General features: G+C 39.0%; 1 protein-coding gene across 7 annotated transcripts in view; it reads right to left on the minus strand.

Moving 5' to 3' along the window:
* The window catches only part of DENND5A (DENN domain containing 5A), a 142,078-nt gene that overhangs the window by 52,339 nt on the left and 68,160 nt on the right, over window positions 1-21,579 (minus strand). For 4 of the 7 annotated variants that reach the window (XM_061610371.1, XM_061610373.1, XM_061610375.1 and 1 more), the window contains exons 6-13: window positions 20,373-20,690; window positions 18,931-19,146; window positions 14,885-15,119; window positions 14,354-14,504; window positions 13,765-13,858; window positions 6,718-6,849; window positions 3,983-4,135; window positions 2,995-3,099 (exon numbers count right to left, since the gene is read on the minus strand). In XM_061610371.1, the coding sequence (XP_061466355.1) occupies window positions 2,995-3,099; window positions 3,983-4,135; window positions 6,718-6,849; window positions 13,765-13,858; window positions 14,354-14,504; window positions 14,885-15,119; window positions 18,931-19,146; window positions 20,373-20,690 (1,404 nt within the window). Of the gene's footprint in view, window positions 1-1,174; window positions 1,202-2,994; window positions 3,100-3,982; window positions 4,136-6,717; window positions 6,850-13,764; window positions 13,859-14,353; window positions 14,505-14,884; window positions 15,120-18,930; window positions 19,147-20,372; window positions 20,691-21,579 lie in introns of those variants that run through there. The other 3 variants (XM_061610377.1, XM_061610372.1, XM_061610374.1) reach the window with 3 other exon arrangements.

The raw sequence follows: 21,579 nt of genomic DNA on the forward strand, positions 1-21,579 counted from the left end.
CAGGACCATCTACCACCAACATCCCTGTGAGAAGAGATATGGAGGCAGATGAAATCAATACCAAATATCTCCCACTGGCTTGTTTCTTTAAGTGTACGATTTTTTAATATTTCCCTATATTTAATAAACGCTATGAGCTGCTTTCGAGTATGCTAGTAAAAAAAGCAGAATATAAATCAAATATCACACTTTCGCTTTAAAACTTTTATATAGTATTATTCTAGAGGATAAAAAGGTCAGGCATTAACAGTAAATCCTCTCAAGAGCATCTATAAATTATTTAAGCCAAAGGCTATTATAGCAGATAATAGTGAGCAAATGAATTATCAGTGGTTTATAGCTATTTCCTCAAATATTCTAATAGGATCCTTCAGAAAGTCAACATTTGACTGGATGTTCCAATAACATTCCGACTACTGACCTACCCATTATATATTTGTACAAATTAGATAAAAGGAAGACTGTACAAAACTAAACTAATTCAGGTTCATAGCTGTTCATAGCCATAACGGATGAGTACAGATCATGAATGTTGTACAACTGTAGCCTGATCCTATGCATGTTTGCTCATAACTAAGCCCACTGTGTTCAGTAAGACTTACTCCTAGATAAATGTGCATAAGTGTTAAGAATCTAACAGTGGATTTAAGTACCTGAATGTTTTATAACTAGCATAAAATCAGTATTTAAATATTTTGTTTGCATGTTAGATGTGGAAAAACTAAGGCCACTAAGGTCTTTAAAATATACAATTATTAAAGTTAATTATTTCCTACAACAAAATTTGCTAGATTTCAGGCAAGCATGGAAATTAATTTCACATTACAGATTAAAAATCCATTGTTGTACATTTAACAGGAAAATTCCAAAATGCCTTTATGTAATTCTTTCTCACACAGTTGCCATAGAACTTAGCTCCTAGTCTAACACTGTTATACAGTGTTGTCTAGAGTGCTGTTATTGAGGTTACCAAGACCAGAACAGACAGCTGCGGAAAGAGCAGCTGGAGAAAGTGGAAGGCTGCTGGGAGGGAAGGAATTAGTGTTTGAATTAGTGTTATTTTGGCTAAGTGTTCATTAACCTTTCCTTCCTTCCTTCCTTCCTTCCTTCCTTCCTTCCTTCCTTCCTTCTTCTGTTAGCAGGAAACATGGAGAGCCAAAGGAGATCTGGGTGACATACATGGGTACTGCTATTGTGATTCCTGGTGCACATACAAGATAACAGCAACAATATGTTTAAGTGCCACCCTCTTGGACAACACCATGCATGAACAGTATTAATAAAAATGATGGCATCTCTGTCATTTGTCGCAGCACAGACTCACTTCAATAATTTTCTAAGTAACAGAAAGCCTAAAATTTAAGCCAATCCTATCTGTACAAAATTATCTTATACATTCATCTAATTTAATAATAGCATGACCACAGATATATAACAAAATTTATTATTATTATTTAGTTCAAGCTTTTTAGGGCAAGATGTCTGGAGTGTTTGCAAAAGACAAAGTGCCTTTCACAACTGAACATTTATCAGAGGATAACATATTAAAGAGGAAAGCTATTTAGGGCGAGTATAAATACTGAGGGCTACAAATTCACTAATAGTCAGAAATCAGAAGATAGTTTTTAATTATTATAGGTGAAAATTATGAAAGACACAAAGAAAAATGCATACGCTTCAAAAGTATGTTAAAGTAAATAATTATTCAAGTTCATTATTTCCAGCAACAGAAATTGATTTCTAGCAAATATTGAAATTAATCTCACATTATAAATTTAAAAAATCTTCTCTGGTGTTCATTTAACTGGTAAATTCCAAAATAGAATAATGAATTTGAATTGGCTCAATGCAGTAACAGGCAAATTAATATAAGCTGTAGTGCAATTTCTGTTCTGGTGTCTCACTTGTGATACAATAGAGTCAGGACTAGAATATGCAGAGAATAGATGTTGCTTATATTCATCCACCATATTTGGAGGCAAGAAATATTTTTACCCTAGAGAACATTGGACTTTTGACTATTTCCCTTCTCCCCTGCTTAATTTCAGATGACTCAAGAAAATGAGTTATTTGTTTAGCAAGCACTTTCTGCAGTACCCCTACTCTCTGCCTGTGGCCCATTGTGGCCTAGATTTCACTGCCTGATTTTTGAAAAGTTAGAGGGTAAATGATCCTGCCTTGCAGTGGGAGGCTGGACTAGAAGGCCCTTTTAAATTCTGATTTAGGGCTTATGCACAGATGGCCCTATAAACAATAAGATACACAGACAATACAAAATAGATTTTGTAAGTGTATATAAAAACATCATTGTAAACTCATCTCTCAATATAACACCTACGTAATGAACACCAGTTATGCTGGCTCCAGTGCTGGAACAGATTATGTAAAGAGCACAAAAGCCAAAGTAAGCTCAAAGCAATTGAAAATCATATTGGGTGGCATTATGAATAAATAGCTCACATTACAGATAACAATTCATTTCCCTGAACTGCATGCTGAAATATGGGCAAAGTCAAGAGAGAAGAATGACATGCATACAAAATGATAACAGAGAAGGAAAAATGCTCTGAAAACTGGCAGATAAACACTATCATATATCTCACAACATTAACTGGGTTGATAAATAGGAAGCTAAAACCACTGATAGAAAAGCAAGTTGGTAGCTAGGCATGGCTAAAGAGATCCAGCAGCAGGGGGATGGGCAAAAGCTGGTTACAGTAAGGAAGGAGTTGGGGGAACCTATCTTCACACAGACTTATGAAGAGGTATTACCTTCTACTGAAGATTATTCAACAAAATAAATTTACATAAATAGTCTTTGGAGGTTGAAAACCAAAACTGGTTTTGCAAGGTGGAATTGAAGTGTTTTTTTACATCTGTATCTCAAAAGTGTTTGGATAAACTGCACTTCTTCCATCAGATTTCTAAATACTCTACCACAACAGATCGTTCAGCACTGTTTGCCAACATCTTCAATCAATCCAAAGAATTAACCTTATGTAGGGTTGGCCGCTTGCTGGTCTGAAAGGCCCAAATCTGAGTTGTAGCAGAGTATACTGACGCTCTATCTTTTAGGATGAAAGTAGTACAGCTTCTATCCTATGTGGCATATAAGAAGGAAGGTAAGAGTCAGACAGCATATACCTGCACACATAGAATTTTACAGTCTAGAAGTAGATTTTGGCAAAGGTAGCTTTGCTTAACTGATCAACAGAAAAATCAGGAAGTTCTAACCTACAGATATTAAGGCCACAGTAAAGCTTCTCAGATATCAGCATTCAAATGTATTGTTCTCCTTTGAATTAATGTAAAAGTAGTAATACTTTCATAGAGGTAATTCATCAGTGCAGCTTCTTTTTACACGGCATGAGACTCCAAGTACGCAAAAATATTAAACAAAGTTCTAAAACTTCATTTCATCATCTTCTAGTTAAAGTTCACAGTAAAGGTAAAAGCACAAGAGAAAATAAGAATTAGGACATTATTATTATTAGTAATTACATTTATACCCCGCCTTATGGCCAAAAGGCCCTCAAGGCGGCTTACAAAAAAACCCCATGAATATAACAATACATCAATATTGGAGTTCTGCTCACAGAAAAGGTGTTTCTCTGCCCCTGTAGATGTATTGGAGAATAAATTATCTTTGGTGATTCTGTGTTACCTCTGCAACACCCCCCCCCAAAAAAAACATTTCCTTGGAGGATTGAGGAACCCTTCAGAACATGGGCAGCGACACGGGGCACTGCATGGGTAAGGGTTAATCTCTGAAAATTGCCTCTCCCTCTTCTGTTCATGGGATCCTCTACTGGATCCAGCCCTTAGTATTCAATTAAGTAGCTCAACCTAAAAGGTAAATTCCATAAGATCTGTCTTAATCAAAAAGTCAAACAGGCATCAGCACATTCTTCAGAAAGATGGTACATTTTTAAAAGATCAGTAAATATTTGAAAATTTCTAGAGCAGCCATTTCATTTCTTACCTGCTTCACCTGCAGACCATGGCTCCATATCCTTTCCAAGAGATCACAGAGACTCGCTATCAATGTATTTTCTTCTACACCTGTAATGTTCACCTCACCATGACCAAGTTCAACTGCTTCACGGCCCATTTTTTCCACTAGCATTCTCTTTGTCTTTTGAGACAGAAAGAAGACAAATTGACAGTTACGTTTTGGCTGATGAAACCACCAAAACATTACATGGTTTTCATATTAATTAATGAGCAACTATCTGTTAGCTAATCAGTTGAGCAACATAATTATAGTGATTCCAAGTATAAAATGCATTGTTTTAACTGATTTTCTGTTGTGACATACTGCTGATATTGCTCACTTATCTGCCTTGTTTTTCTGCTGAAATCAGAGATGGCAAACTTGTTTGGCACAATGGAAAATTTGCTGGCAGCAAATGAATGTATGTATGTGATGTGCAATGTACATCTAGCTTAAATTAGCATGTGTGTACAAATCCTAATACCTGTTTTGCAATATTATTTGATGTCAAAAATCAGATAATAAAAAAACTGGGGGATTCAAAACAGAATACACTAGATCCTAAGGGAATGTGAGCGGAGAATTCTACTTGCTGAACAGGACTTTCCTACCTCCTTCTTCCTACTGAAGCCCCCTGTGCACCCAAAAGCCAAACATGAGCATCATGGGGCCCTCTGACATATCATGGGATGTGGCACAGGTGGTTATAACTAGAGGAAGGGCTTAGAAGCATCCCTGCTTGCAGAGGCCAAAGTGTATTCTGCACATACTAGAGGCACTCTGCATCCTGCTCAGAGTTCAAGCATTATATTATATTACTTGCCTCTTTGTTTCCAAGTCTTTACCGCATGTGTTGTTGTATTCTTCCAAAAACTTTTTTGCAACTATGAATGCCATTTTTTTCCTTATAGAAAGTTGATAATCCTACACACATTAACTCTGTGGATGAAAATTACTACAAGTGCCACACTATTGCTCATCTCTGAATTAAGAAAAGACAATAACTATTTCCCCCACATTAACATACCTATCCATATAATCACAGTTCTAGTGCATGTATGTTAGTATTGGCTACTAGAGAGTTCACAAAGCATGCTAGAAAAGAGCAGTTATTTTAGGTTGGAGGTAGGTGGATATTTTTTCACGAACAGTATGGAATTTCTAGACAAAACAAACATTCCCAAACAACATCATCAATTGTGTAACTTTCCTAATGAGACATAAATATACCTCAACCTTTTTCTGTTTGAACCTGAAGTTACTTTACAGAAACAGAAATGCACAAATATACAAAGAATAAACTTGCTAATAGGAAAATTACAGATGGCATGTGAACATTTCCTTCTAGAATTATTCCAGTTTATTCTCTGACTTCTCCACCCAAGGGTTAGGTGGGGTACAGGAATGCAGAGAACTTTTTAAGTCCAATGTCTACTGCTCTGTAACTTAGGATGCTTCATTTGGTTGGATATCTGTTGACAGACTGATCATGCTATGGCAAGTAGTAACCACTGGAAATCTCCTGTCCCATTGGGCCTTGGTGACCACTTGTGCCTATGCAAGCTGTCTCCATGGATGAAACTTGTACATTCATCAGTCATGGGAACCCACAAGGGTAAGTTGAAGGGAAGAAAATATACACTGTCCTGGCCCTCCTACCAGTACAACATTCCACAGGGATGGACCAAAAAAGCTCTCTCTCCACTTTTGGAGAGAGGAAGAGCTTTAAAATGGTCACAGCAGTAGGCATAGTTCCACCTCTGCTCCCAAAGTTGTCAGCACAGGCAGCAGCTCTTAAAAGTTTTTAAAAGTGTTTTACGCCTTCTGCCACCTCCTCAAAATGGCTCACATTACTGTACCATCCCCATCTCTGTTTCAGGATTCACCTAAGGCACCCTATCCCAAATAGGACAAATGCTGGGAGGAAGGGTAGGATATAAATCAAATAAATAAATAAATAAATTCTGAAACAAGGATAAAGGAGACCACCCCAGGTTCATTTAGGATTATATTTCTGAAGTATTCAATAGTATACAATGGGCTCCTACTGGGAGGAAGGGCGGGATAGAAATTTAATTCATCATCATCATCATCATCACAATCTTGTCATGACCAAAAAAATATCTTTATTCAGAAAAGAGGCTTAAGGAATGTGCCTTTCAATTTTAGTGAATTCATTTTTATTGCTTGCTACAGCAGATGACTTTAAAAAAGCGCCTTAGTTGATAATCTGACACTAACATATTTTCTTCCAAATTCCCCAGGAAAAATTAAACAATTAATAATAGACTTAACAGCTGTTTGTGTAAGATTGTATGAAATATTAGAGCTATATAGCAGTGGTGACAGAAACAGAACATGCTACAGTTTCAGCTCATTTTTTTAAACATAAGTCTTTGCCACTGTCAATAAAAGCATCTCTTCTTTCTTAGTTGACAACTTCCAAGCAGAGACAATTCTGTCTTCCCTCCTTTTCCGCAAGCACAAAAAGGAGGTCAAAAAACAGAATGCTGGAAAGATGTGGCTTTATTCTGTGCACAGTGGCACCAATAATTTCTTGTATATAAAAAAAAGAGAAATTTCTGTATAAAATATGTTAAAGCCCAACGCGTTTCAGCCTGTGTAGTCAAGCCTTCATCAGGGGAAAATTAAACTCTTCAGTAAAGTATTAAGACAACCTTTTTCTGGTGTTTTCCTTATTGCTGTTGTCATAAGGCACATACCTTATTTCGGCATTCCTTCAGCAATCCTTCAACAAATTTCCAATTGGTCTGGGCAATTACTGATGGTGAGAGGTTAGACAATTTGGGCTGCCGGATAGTGCTGCCAAGATTCCGAGCTTCTTGGATATACTTCTAGAGAAATAGGAACACACGTATACAAAGTAACAACTTTAAAAATGCTTAAAGCAGTTGCACAAAGAAGTACAAGTTTTGCTCTCTTGCCAAAGAAATACAATCTCATAAAACAATAGTATATTAAAATCTCGAAGGATCAATACTTATTTTTATTTTACTGGAATTCAAACTCAGTTTTCAATAGCCTGGCTACAGTTATTGTACAAGAAAAAAATGGAAACATTTTATTGCATTAATATTGGTATTGTTCCTGTAATACAGAACTATTGTACTGATCACCCTTTCCAATATATTTGAAATGGCTTAGTAATAAGATGATTCTGGGTTTATAGGAAATAAAATGCTTTTAGGTTGAACTTTTTGGCCACTGTAGAAGGAAAGTCTCTTTAGACTCTGAAATACATTCTTAACTATGTATTTTCTTTCAATACCATAACCTAAGACCATGTTTTTATATTTTATGTAAACTATACAAACACACAGTACATACACAAACCCCACACACTAGGCATAGCTCTGAAACAGACTTAACAGAGTGCCTCAAAGGCCAATCATGCTGGTCCAAGTCTAAGCAAAATTGAAACTGAAGCTCTGCCAAAGGAAAATCCAGCTGCTGGCAAGACAGGAAAGATAACAAAGCAAAAAACCCTGAAAATAATATAGTCCATGCTAGGTGAAGGCATGCTAAGCAGACATGAAACAAGAGCACACATCCAAAAACAGGACAGAGGCCATTTAAAATAATTTAAGTCCTTCAAAAGAAAGAAGAATGATGCAACATAATTTATAAACACAAATTTAACAGAAATTAATAAAATTCATGCATCAACAGATAACACAACTGTTATGAGCTTAGAATTCAGTCTTTACATCCTTGGGTGGAAAAGAATGTTTTTCAATAATTATGTAACCCCCCCCCCAAAAAAAAAATTGACATAAGTGACAATATTGATTCTTTTGCCTTTATACAGAACATTTACAGGACTCCTATGCATTAGTCAGAACCACTATTTTCACACAAAGTAATAATTCACTAATAGGCAAACAACACTTGCTGTTTAAGAACATACCTATAGCCCACAGATATTTCTATCAAACTTTAAAAAGCAGGGAAATTGGGCAGCTATAGTGAATGCACCAGGGGAGCAGGAGACCTGACCTCCTCTCTGAGATATTGTACTGCCCTACAAATTGGTCAAAATGCAAACACAATTTGGGTTGGTCTTTCACAGTTCAATCCATTTCCTGCATAGCTTGGAAGAATTTGGTAACGTGTGCCTCTGAGCATGCGGTGAGCGGTGGCAACACCTACAATCAGGGCTACATCTCCAAAAATGGAGAATTACATTTTTTGTATTTTTCTTGGTGTTCTTCTTACGTTGCTTCTTTCCTGTGTTACTACTGTTTCCACAGAGAATCTAACCTAGAAAATTAGATGGAGTGGGGAGGGGAGTGGGGAGGGGAGAGGAGGGGGGCAGAGAGGGGTTTTTGGGAAGGCAGGTTTGCATGCTTACTGAGTTCAATGGGGTTTACTCCCCTGCAATCATGCTTAGGATAGGTGAAACTGACCACAGGGGCAGAGGGAGGGAGGGCTGGAGCGGGGAGGGGAGAGGGGAAAGGGGGGAGGGGAAGGGAGAGGAGGACAGGGGGCAGGATGGGGGAGGAACAGGGGGTGGGAGGGGAAGGAATGGGGAAGGCAGGGGCAGGAGGGAGGGGAGAGCAGGTTCAATCATCTGCATGCTTACTGAGTTCAATGGGATTTAGTCTTGTGCAACAGGGGTCTGGATTTTTTTCCTCTGGTTTTACACTTTGAACTCTTCATTCTCTCTGAGTTTTTTGTGTACTGCTAGGAGAGCCAGTGTGGTGTAGTGGTTAAGGTGCTGGACTATGACCTGGGAGACCAGGGTTTGAATCCCCACACAGCCATGAAGTGCACTGGGTGACCCTGGGCCAGTCACTGCCTCTCAGCCTCATGAAAATCCTATTCATAGGGTCGCCATAAGTCAGAATCGACTTGAAGGCAGTACATTTACATTTATGAAAACTTAAGACGGTTGTTAAGCAAGCATTTCTGACTTCAGGACTATAAGTTTTTTAAGATTTTGTTTTGAAATGAGCTTATAGGAAGCAGCGGAATGGCATGGGGGGTATTTTAAATTTAACATGGTGGAATGTGAAAAATCCATGCTGACTATAGTATATAGCCATTCTCGTGGCTGTATAATCGTTATGGACAGTAATAACAGAAATGTATCCCTGAGAACTAATTTACTGGTTTGAGTATCTGTACTCCCAACATTTGCAGATCTAGTTTTATTCTGCTTTATGGAAAATACTCCTCAAAAATGAAGTACTGGAGGAGTATATTCACAGCTCTCCCTCTATGTATAATCTCTAGACAACCAGGGCCATACCAGCCACCTGGTAAAGTTCCACAGAAGGTCATTGTCAAGGAGACTCTATACACACTACTCTTGTAAGGTGGCTGGGAATTACGCACTCTTTCTTTTAAAGTAGTTCTTCACCACTCTACAGTTACTCCCCTGGCTTGCAATGTGTAAGGAATCCCACGGTTTACAGGTTATTGACCTGTACGGAGCCATTGGAAGGTGAACACCAGATACTGCTGAAAGAGCTTCAACCCATTTCCCCCTTACTCCTCTTAAGTTTGAAACATGTAGTGCAGTGGGAGTCAGCATGCTGCTCTCCAGATATGATGAACTACTACTCCCATCAGTTCCATCCAGCATGGACAGTGGTTAGGGATTATGAGAGTCATAGTCCACAACATCAGGAGGGCACCATGTTGCCCCCCCCTCAATGTAGCAAGTGGGAGATTACTCCTTGGATATGGGAAGAAGACAACCAAACCTCAATTGAAAAATCATTATCGAGGCTAGAGGGAAGGAATGAAAGGGAAAGCAAGCAAGATACAAAATAAAATGTCTACATAATTCGCACTGCATAACTCTAAGATTAAGTTCTCCCACAACACACATTGTCTCAGTGGTGGCCCCCGAACTATGGAACGCCCTCCCTGATGAGATACGCCTGGCGCCTTCTTTGTTATCTTTTCGGCGCCAGGTAAAGACCTACCTCTTCGCCCAGGCATTTTAAAAATTTAAAAATTTGAATTTAAAATTGAAAAATTTTAATTATGTTTTATTGTGTATTGTATTTACATCCACTTGTATTTTAACCTGTTTTATTATGCTGTACACCGCCCTGGGAGCTTATTGCTATAGGGCGGTCTAAAAATGTAATAAAATAAATAAAATAAAATAAATAAATAAATGTAAATGACATGGGTCCTCACAGATGTCCAGACAACAGCACAGTAAAACCAGCCCACCCTTATTCTGTGTTGTCGGGGGTGGGGAGACATTGGTGAAATTCTCCTGAACTGGCAAATCAGGAAGTGGCAAGGGGTTGTAGTCAAACCCTCACATAGCCAGCTGATAGCTAATTTACACTTGACAAGACAAAAATGTGGGAAGGAGAGGAATTAATTTGGGAGATTTTCTCTTTCTGCTTGAAAGAGTTTCAATGGGAAAGACCTATCCTATGGATTCAGAGAAAAAGGTTGGTGCAATGCAATCTTCACCAAACTGTCCTATAGAAATGGAGTTGGCAGTTCATGGAAGATCTAGGAATCCTTAAAAGGGACAAGTCCATGTCATCCTAGGCTGTTCTACACAGTTGTATTTGCAACAAAACATGGGTTGCCAATGTAACACCCATGGTACATATGCACCACAGAGGCCCTCCTTGATGCCAACAAGATCCCATGCTCTTCCTTTCCATGCGGAAAATATCACAGAATCATAAATTGGAAGGGTCCTAAGAGGCCATCAAGTCCAACCCCCTGCTCAATTCAGGAATCCAAATCAAAGCATTCCCGACAGATGGCCATCCAGCTGCCTCTTGAATGACTCCAGTGTCGGAGAGCCCACCACCTCTCTAGATAATTGGTTCCATTGTCGTATGGCTCTAACAGTTAGGAAGTTTTTCCTGATGTCCAGTCAAAATCTGGCTTCCTGCAACTTGAGCCCATTATTCCGTGTCGTGTACTCTGGGACGATCAAGAAGAGATCCTGGCCCTCCTCTGTGTGACAACTTTCATGTACTTGAAGAGTGCTATCATATCTCCCCTCAGTCTTCTCTTCTCCAGGCTAAACATGCCCAGTTCTTTCAGACTCTGCTCATAGGGCTTTGTTTCCAGTCCCCTGATCATCCTTGTTGCCCTCCTCTGAACCTGTTCCAGTTTGTCTGCATCCTTCTTGAGTGTGGAGTGTGGAGACCAGAACTGAATGCAGTACTGAAGGTGAGGCCTAACCAGTGCCGAATAGAGGGGAACTAATACTTCACGCAATTTGGAAACTATACTTCTGTTAATGCAGCCTAATATAGCATTTGCCTTTTTTGCAGCCACATCGCAATGTTGGCTCATATTCAGCTTGTGATCAACAACAATTCCAAGATCCTTCTCACATGTTGTACTGCTGAGCCAAGTATCCCCCATCTTATAACTGTGCATTTGGTTTCTTTTTCCTAGGTGTAGAACTTTGCATTTATTCCTGTTGAATTTCATTCTGTTGTTTTCCGCCCAATGCTCCAGCCTATCAAGGTCCCTTTGAATTTTGTTTGTCTTCCACGATATTAGCTGTGCCCCCAATTTTGTATCATCTGCAAATTTGATACGCATGCTCTGTACCTCCTCATCCAAGTCATTAATAAAAATGTTGAAGAGCAGTGGGCCCAGGACTGAGCCCAGTGGTACCCCACTCATTACTTCCGCCCAGTTTGAGAAGGAACCATTCATAAGCACTCTTTGAGTACGATTCTGGAGGCAACTGTGGATCCACCTGATAGTTGTTCCATCCAGCCCACATTTAGCTAGCTTGCTCATCAGGATATCATGGGGCACTTTGTGAAAAGCTTTGCTGCAGTCAAGATATATTATGTCCACAGCATACCCACAGTCTACAAGGGAGGTGTCGGAAGGCAGAGCTGGGGTCCCAATCCCGGGGAGCTGGATCCTGGAGAGTTGGGAGAAGAGTATTCGGATGGATGGCAGAGGGAAGGGGGAGGAACTTCCCCCCTTTGGAGCGAAGACGAAACAGAGGAACTGCCAGTGATAAGGTTGCTTAGCAACGGGGAGCCTGAGCCCTCCCTGGACATTCTCACGCCTCCCCCTCTTTCAGGCTCAGAGCAAGAGGGGAAAGAGGGAGGGCTGCTCACAGCCGAAAAGCGGGGAGGCAGTTTACCATCAGCCCCTCCCCTATCCCCCATCCTGGAATAGGAAACTTCAGAAGAGGAGGGGGTGATGCTTCCCCCCTCACCGCGCACGCGCAGACAGCTGAAAAGACAGGAGAGAAGGGGGGAAGGTGGGCAGTACCTGAGGGGCAGTTAAGGAGGAGCGAAAGATTGCGCGCCCGTTTGGCCCCTTCTTAAAGAACAGGCAGGAAGAAGTCCCTTGCTCTGTCAACTTTCTCCCAATGCCGCAGGACCTGTATCCCTGTATTGCTTCATGAGAAAACGCAGTCTTTGTTTGGACATCACCCTAATAAAACACGAATTAACTACAGCCGTTGGTCTGGTTCCTGAGTCACATCCTGGGCCTGACAGGAGGTTACCCGATCAAAAAACGATATAAGATTAGACTGGCAGAATTTGTTCTTCATAAATCTATGTTGGCTCCTAGTAATCACTGCATTGTTTTCAAGGTGCTTACAGATTGACTGCTTTATAATTTGCTTCAGAGTTTTTCCAGGGATTGATGTTAGGCTGACTGGTCTATAGTTCCCCAGTTCCTCCTTTTTGAAGATAGGGACAACATTAGCTCTCCTCCAGTCATCTGGTACTTCACCAGTCCTCCATGATTTCGCAAAGATAGACAGCGGTTCTTCAGCCAGTTCCTTCAATACGCTAGGATGCAGTTTATCGGGCCCTACCGATTTGAACTCGTTCAGAGTGATTAGGTATTCCTTGACCATTTGTCTATCAGTCTCAAGCTCCAATCCTGCCCCTTCTACTTCATGTTTCCCAGGAGGGTCACAGACCCTTTTTTGGGAGAAGACTGAGCCAAAGTAGGAATTGAGCATTTCTGCCTTTTCTTTGTCATCTGTTATCATTTTGCCATCCTCACTGAGCAGCTGTGCCACCGGATTTTTTCTGTCTTTTACTATGTACGTACCTGAAGAAGGCTTTTTGTTGCTTTTGGCATCTCTCACTAACCTCAGCTCATTCTTAGCTTTAGCCTTCCTGACACCATCCCTGCAATTCTGTGATACCTGCCTGTACTCTTCCTTTGTGGCCTGGCCTTCTTTCCAGTTCCTGTATGTGTCCTTTTTTGTTTTCAGGTCATCTCTAAACTTAATATGCTGGAATTAAGTTCTACTGCGCCAATAGACGGCTTTTTTGAAGGCTAATTGTGCATTGGGGGACAATTTCAGGGGTTTACAGACGAGGAGCGGCCATCAACTCCCCCCAAGTCTAATTCTGATCTTCCTGAACATTGTGGCTCAGATTGTAGCCTCCCTAACTGCATTCTCCTGGAAGATCACCCCCCCTAAAAAAAAAACTAGGCTTGAAAAAAAGCAAAAACATTTTTTTCAAGCCTGAATTATGTTGGGAAGAAAGTAGGTATATGTGCGTGTGCTTGCAGTGTGTGTGCATGGTATACACAATAGTTTCTCCAACTTCAAATGTGCCCATGGCCTCAAAAAGGTTGATGACCCCTGGCACAGAACTTTATTTCTGGAAGTTTCCCATTTTTTAGCAGATGAAGATCTGAGCCATGTTTTTCAAGGAGTGGGAAGAAGCATCTTACACATACAGTCAGATAACATATATTATTTTTCTGCAGAAAATAAAGATATTAAATTGGATATTCTATAGAACAGTTTTCACCTCTCTCTGATCATTGTCAAGACGAAGGTGTTCTGTGTGCTGTTTCTGTCTGTCTTTCCGCCTCCACTGTGCAGGTGCATTTCGTTTGGTCCATCTAACAAATTAAAAGTGGCATTTTGTAATATATTCTAGCTCATAAAGTGGAATAAGGAACATATATGTTCATCCTGGACTGCAGCCAATCAGGGACAAGGGTCCAAAATGGTGCAACATAGTTTAACCAGAAGCATGTAGCATGTCAAGCCCTACTTAGCACCTTTTTGTTATTATTCATATTTGAAAACTACAATGGTAAAAGTTCATTCATGGAGGTGGTGATTACCTGAAAAAATGACTGCTCACTTTCTGATTTCTCATTTTTGCCGTTTCAAAACTAACTTCTGAATGGGTAACATATTTTCTGTAAGGTCATACACTGATGACTGTCACCATTACAACCAAACTGGGTTTGAGTTGACATGCTGCTCTCGATTTTCAGCTACAGACTATATCTTATAAGTTATCACTGCTGACTCCCAAATCAAAAGCTACATGGTCCCCAAACTCCTTGATTTGGTAAGCATAAGATCTTTAGACATAGCTTACTCACTTATTGCTTGCTGGTCCTGTAGAAAGTACATCGGATTGAAGTTTGGGAAAAAATCCAGGTTCATATTTTCCTTGTCCAATCTTCATATCTAGCAAGTGGGGATGAACTGCAGTATGATCTATTTTTGCAAGCCTTAATTCAATAGCTTTCTCTAAAGAAAAACAAAATCATTAGTTATACATCTTAAGCCATATTATTCTGATAAAATGTCCTCATGTGAGATAAAGAAAATGAAAATAAAAAGGTGAGTGGGAAGAGTCTCTGAGACACAACTTAGAAGACTACTCAGAAATATGTATCCTGCTCAGAGTACTTAAAGTAGGAAGAAACCAGAACCCCCTTAATAGTAGAACATTCATATTTTCATTTGAACCTGTTTCTTAAATACTGTCATTTGTTATTAGCAATTTTTAAAATGCTGCATTTCTCAAGATCTCAATATTATGTGTTCCTAGTTGAGCATCAGCTCAGTTTTTTTAGTAGATATAAGTGCAATCCTTTAAAAAGATAATTTATTTTTACAGCCCTTACCAGCCTCATCAATGGTAGTACACTTTTGATACATGGACGTGCGCAAAGTTGGTGTTCGAACATTTAACAGTCTAATTTTATCCACTCTAGAATCAAACACTCTCAAAATAGGGTCTTTATCATCATCATCATGGTACATAATCTTGTTGTCGATAAAGGAAGCAAACATCTGTGTCTCCAAAAATCTCGAGAGGAAAGGCAAATAAGGTTCAGGCTGGTCAGACAAGAATGATGCCTAGTAAATTAAAAGAAAAGGTGTTTATGTCTTCCCAAGTTAAATAATTTCTGAAGGAAAGGAAGAAGACTTTTAATTATCTGCACAATCAAATTATTTTCTATTATACTATATTTTAAATGCACTTATTTTATTAATTATTTTAATATACATTCTATTTTGAAACATATAACCTGGCCCAGTTCGCATGTAATGCTAAGCCATAGCAAGTGTGGACACATGAATGTGCAGGTACTCTCAGCAACAACTGTGGCTATTTTGTTCCTGCCCCAGTCCTGCTGATGCTGCACCTCCCAGGGATAAGCCATGTTTTGACTTCACATTTTATCCAAACCCAATCTTCCAGCTTGCCTTGCTCCAAACAAACTATGAGCAGTAAGTCAAGAACAAACCTTGGCTACAGCTCACAGTTTGTCTGAAGCAAAACAAACCATGAGCACAGGTGCAGACATAATGCTGAGCCAAGCCATGGCTTATAGCCCTGCTAATGCAGTGCCAGCAGGGCTGGGGGAGGAGCAAAGCAGCCACAAGTTTTGCTGCAAGTACCCACATACGTGTCCACACTTAGCCATGGTTTGTCTTACATTACATGTGAACTGGGCCTTTAGTTAGATGGATTTTTCTTTGGGGCCAGGTAAACTTCAATATCAGTTCATTTGCAAAGCTTTGCAGCTACACAGACAAATGTTCTGGGAGCCCTTCTCACCTTAAGCACTGGATATAAGAGAGGAATCCAAAGCCTTGCTAACATGTACATAAACCAAATGTGGGTAACATAGATCCCACAGTATTGTTTTGTATCACCTGAAGACAAGGAAGTTCCTCAAGATTTAGCAATACTACCAATCCCTAGAAATGTAAACTTTTTAGGAACTATAGAATACATGGAAGAGAATTGGACAACACTCACAAACATGAAGAAAATGTAAATATCTACAATAAGCAGAGACTTTCACAACTAAACATTACCAATGTTAATTATCTATAACTATCCAGATGGCTTTTCTCTCATTTTCCTAAAAAAAAATTCTTCAGTGCTATATCAAATTGCTTTGAAATCAGAGGGAATAGCAATATGCAACAAGGTAGAGGGGATATTATTAAAAGAAAAATTAATTTTGAAGCTCTCATGAGCACACACAAACACTTCTGTATTGTGGTCATTATGACTGATCAAGGTAGTACATTACAGAGCGTTAGTATATTAATTAAAAGAAATATAATTTCCTCAAACACCAGCAATATATCTAACATTGGTACTAGGCATAATGTTAAGCGTTCATACTAAGAGGTAATCAAAAGGTATCCAGTATAGAAAGAGGAGGAGAAGAGAGGGGGAGGGGAAGGAGGGGAAAAGCAGGTTTGATCAGTTGCATGTTTATTGAGTTCAATGGGATTTACTCCTGTGCAGTCATGCTTAGGACAGGTGAAACTGAGCATAGGGGAGGAAGAGAAGGGGAAGGGAGGTAGGAGAGGAGGAAGGGAAGAGAGAGGGGGGAGGAGATAGGAGGGAGGGCAGGTTTAATCATTTGCATGCTTATTGAGTTCAATGGGATTTACTCCCATGCAATTATGCTTAGAATAATTTTTATTCTCAATAGACATGTGTTCCACCCAAATTTAAACCACAGCTATCCCTGGCCACATACACACCAGACCTTTATTCCATTTTAAAAAGTCATGGCTTCCCCCAAAGAATCCTGGGAAGTGTAGCTTGTGAAGGCTGCTGAGAGTTGCTACGAGACACCATATGACCCTCAAAGAGCTACAATCCTCAGAATTCTCTGGGAAGAGAGGCCAACTATTAAACCACTCAGCCCACTGCAGGTCTGTCAGGGGAACAGGAGTCTCTTAGCAACTCTCAGCACCCTTCACAAACTAAACTTCCCAGGATTCTTTGGGGGATGCCATGGCTGTTTAAAGTAAAATAAATGTGCGGCCCCCTGATTAGCCAAGACACACAGCTGTTAGTCTTGCCTTTAGAACACTGATAATTGGTTCTTACTGAGCATGCCTGCGCTATCATAGACTTCAATGTTGAATTTCTTAAATTAATTAAAAACCAGCCATACTTTTTTTTTTAACTTTTAAACTGCAGAAGATGAAGCTAAGAGTATAGGTCAAGGTCAGTAATAGGATTACAGGTACTCTGTGAACATGGCAATTTTTTAATTAATTTCAACAAATTATGAGACCACTGACAAAAAAAGTCCAACAGGGGACTGGATTTTTTCCCCTTGTTTTACACTTTGAATTGTGGATTCTCTCTGACTGTTTTGTGTGCTACCATGAAAACTTAAGAGAGTTGTTTTGAAATGAGCTTATAGGAAGCAGAAGAATGGCATGGACAGTATTTTCAATTTAACATGGCGGAATATGAAAAATACATCCTGGCTACAGTATACAGCCACACTTGTGGCTGTATAAATCTTGGAAATGCTACTGTATATTTTGCTTATTTGATTAGAATTAATTACCAAACATCAACATTTCTGCAGAGGTGCAAAGCTGCAAAGGCAAGGCAGTGCTGGGACCCTCAAGGGGCAAACTTTTTCCACCTGCCTTGCCCCGTCCTCTGCCTGGATCCTTATAAGGAGGAGCTGAAAACTGAGAGGTACTGCTGCAGAGGTGAGACTGTTCTTGGACCATCAGGGGGCACCTTTTCCACCTGCCTTGCCCCCTCACCCCTGTTCTTTCTGACATCTTTCTGGAGACTACTCTTTACCAGGAAGAGGAATGCATTTGGTTTTTAGCTGTTGTTGCTTTTTTAAAATGTTAAGATTCTAGTTGTCTTAAATGTTTGTAAATAGTATTTTTTTCTTACTTCTATTTCATACTTGTGTATATACTTTGTAAGCTGCCTTGGGGTCCTTTTTGGCCAAAAGGTGGCCTAGAAATAAACCATAATATAACATTTCCAATTCTGAATTTTGCTACAATTTTTAAGTGTTCCAAAAAGCACTTGCTTAAATTGCAATAAGCTTTTCAGCTAGTGCCCACATTAGTACAGGTCAGTTTCTATTGACCAAGCTAGACATTATGAAATTTGTGATTGCATCTAACATATTTATTATTCAGTAGCAGCTGCAGGGAAAATCAGGATGGGGACACAGGGAAAGGAAAGTTTAAGCTTTCCCCCCACTGCACTGCTGACCTGAATAAAATCCCCTTCCCCTGAAGCTATTTGTTGTTGGAAGGAAACTGCTTACTGGTATCAACAAAAGCTTATTTCCCACAGAAAATAGCATCTTGGGGTAGATTTTCATCAGGACTGCAGTGGAGGGAAATGATGAAACTTCTCTTCCCATGTACCAGTGTCCCAATCCTAATAAATAGGCTGCTATATAACAAAACAACACCCAGATATGCGAAATGCAATTATGTACTTCATGCATTGTCTAATTTGGCCCTTACCAGACAAGATCATCATAAGCGGGCAGCTATGAAAAAGGGGCCCTATCAGTCTATAGCAAAGATAATAGCCTGTAACTAGAAAGACACATTTACACTGAAAATATTTTGATTGTGACCTATTGTTTTTAACAAAATCTGATTTATACCACCCATTAAACAGTCCAAGGAAATAGTCAACATACAGTATCCTTCCCCCAGTTTACCACACTGATCTTAACAAAATTTAACTCTAATTCTGACAGCTATAAAAGAGCTACTTTACAAATGAACATTGTCTTGGTTGTCAGCTCCTAGGCTTCCGAACAATGGTTTGGAAGACTGAAAATATGCCACAATCTTCCTTTCTTACATGTGGATTCCCTCCTCCCCTTTCCATTGTGTCTATTTTCATACTTACTTTATCAAAGTTCTGCATCTGTTCTCTATTGGTAAACCATGACTCCTTGTCTTGGCTGGGCTGAATAACAAATACTTCATAATCTGCAAACATCTGAGTGAAACGATTAGCGAAAACTTCCCGTACTTGAATGTTCAGCTGGTAAACTTTGAACTCTTCTTCATCACATTGTACTTTGAGATCCTTCTTGCTACCAATCTCTTCTCGTACTTCAAGCTGTAAGGAAGGACACTCTCACATAGTAATTATGCATTTGTGTTGTAAGATCTCAAAACTGTCAGAGACTGAGGTCATATCAGTAATGAGTATTTGCTAGAATTATAAGAGCTGATGCAGTAGGGCGCTCTGTTGACATTATCATCAGACAGAATCTAGAGTAGAACAACAACAGCAGGAGGCAAAGCATCTTTTATTCCTGATACATTTTGAGTAAACTTTTTTCCAAGGGAAATTGCTTTTACAAACAAGTTAAAACAGTTACATCTGGTAAAAAAATTTTTTTTCAGGTTTAAGGAAAAGAAAGACCTATTCATGGTCATTTTAAAAAATAGTGACCAAAATTAACTGACAGGAGAATGACAAAATACATTTTATTTAGGGAAATAAGTATCCATGTCTTATTAAATTATTCCACGGGATTTAGAGCATCCCAATAACATCTAAACTCACATAATATTCAAGCTTGGGTAGGTCAAACCTGGTAAATTGTTGTACACAAAGATTGGTTTAGAACAATAGATTTTAAGATGATGCTAGACTGTATGTTTTGATGTGACTTTAAACTCCAAAAAGAAGAAAATAAAAAGTTAGTTTGTCAGCATAACTAGTATCCAGTTTTCAAATATTATTCCATATCAAGCTTCAAGCATAATGTTTTAAAAATTGGACAATCAAGGTGAGGAACATATATAGCATAGGTATTTCAATATCAAAGGCATTTACCCTTGCAGTTCCTGTAACTCCTGTCGTGCCTCCTCATAAAATAATACAATAAAAATACTTTGACCACAAACAGAAATCAGCCTTACAAAAGAAGAGTTATGGGCTACAAACAGTGAAGTAAGGACATAAAAAGGGCAAATTAATATCTCAGAAGGCTGGTACACCACCTGAACAGTACAATTTGAGCAACAGTTATTAAATACCCGATTGTTCAATGCTACTAAAGCATGGCAGATTAAAATAAAAATTCAGAGGACACCAAGTCGTACTTCACCTGAGAATGCTTGCTGGGAACATATCTACTACATCAGTGAAATAAACTACATATCTCTGTAGCAGGCAAGCCTCTCTCGATATTACACAGACTTAATGGACAGCATGTAACAAAACTGGGATTAAAACCAAGTAGTAATGCAAACTCACGCTAAAATTCCCAAACAATCCAATATCAGTCATACATTGTTCTAGTATGAAACTCCCATAAGTATTATGAAATTTACCTTTTCTAGGCTCACACCTGTCCTTTTAACAAGTGCTTGGAGTCTTGCTATAGTCTCATTTTCTTTCAGTAATTCATAAGAATTTAAAGGTGTTCCTCCTAAGTTCCCATTTCTCTTATCAGAGACTATGTCACATGTTCTGAGGCTCTTCATCTTCGAGGCACTTTCACTACAGTGCAAGTTTCCCTCAGGTGAAATCCCAAAAGCCATAAGGATCTCCGAGACTTCTTGAATGAATTCAAGTTTATTTGGAAACTGAGGCAAGTCTTCTGGTAACTCAACATAGTGGTTATCTATGTCCACAAAGCACAAATTTGCCTGATAATGAAAAGTCAAGAGATACAAAAGTTATCAGAATTAAAACTCCTAGAGATATATTTCACATGTAATATATCTGCATTGTTTTTATTTTGTAATGTACAGAGAAAATTTAGCATCATAATGTGGGCATGCACATATTCAAAACTGGAAATGTATATAGCAGCCTGAGAGGGAAAAATCTGAACCAGAAAGTGGGATAACTGCCTAACTGAAAAGGATTGAAGGTGCAATCCTAGGCACACTTACTCTGGAGTAGGTCCCATTGAAATCAAAAGGCTTTACTTCCAAGATGCCTTCTTGATTTCTTGATATTGTGTCAGATTATGCTCTCTATTCCTAGTATTATATTATAATGCTTGGTCACAATGGTTTAAGAGGAAATACACATATCCTGTTCCTTTCAGCTGCACTTAAAATGCAGGAAGGAAAGTTATCTACATTTCCCAAAAGGATACTTGTATGAGACACATAAGAATTGTTTATTCACCCAACATTAATTCCTTACTATAACAAGCAATTCAAAGAACCATAGAGCTCAAACATCTTTGTATTATGAACATAACCCAGTAGATTTGAGTTGACTTTTTTAAAAAAAGACTATCTTTATCCCAACTGCTAGACAAAACCCCTCCTGTGCCACTTAGTTTATCAAAATTGTTCCAGTTTGTTTAAAACAGTAATTCTAGAGACAGAAAGAAACATGAGAAATGTGAAAAAATTAGGAAAAAAAGTAAAAGGAATCAGATATAAAAGAATAGAGAAGCACAATATATACCGTCTCATTTGTTCTCAAAAAGAGGAAGTAAGAAAACAGACAGGTAGGCCAATCCTATTGTGTTATTTTTGCACTTCTTATTCCCCAAAGATAGAGCTCTTTCAATGAAAT

Source organism: Rhineura floridana, chromosome 2, assembly GCF_030035675.1.
Source record: "Rhineura floridana isolate rRhiFlo1 chromosome 2, rRhiFlo1.hap2, whole genome shotgun sequence".
NCBI classification, from domain to species: Eukaryota; Metazoa; Chordata; class Lepidosauria; order Squamata; family Rhineuridae; genus Rhineura; species Rhineura floridana.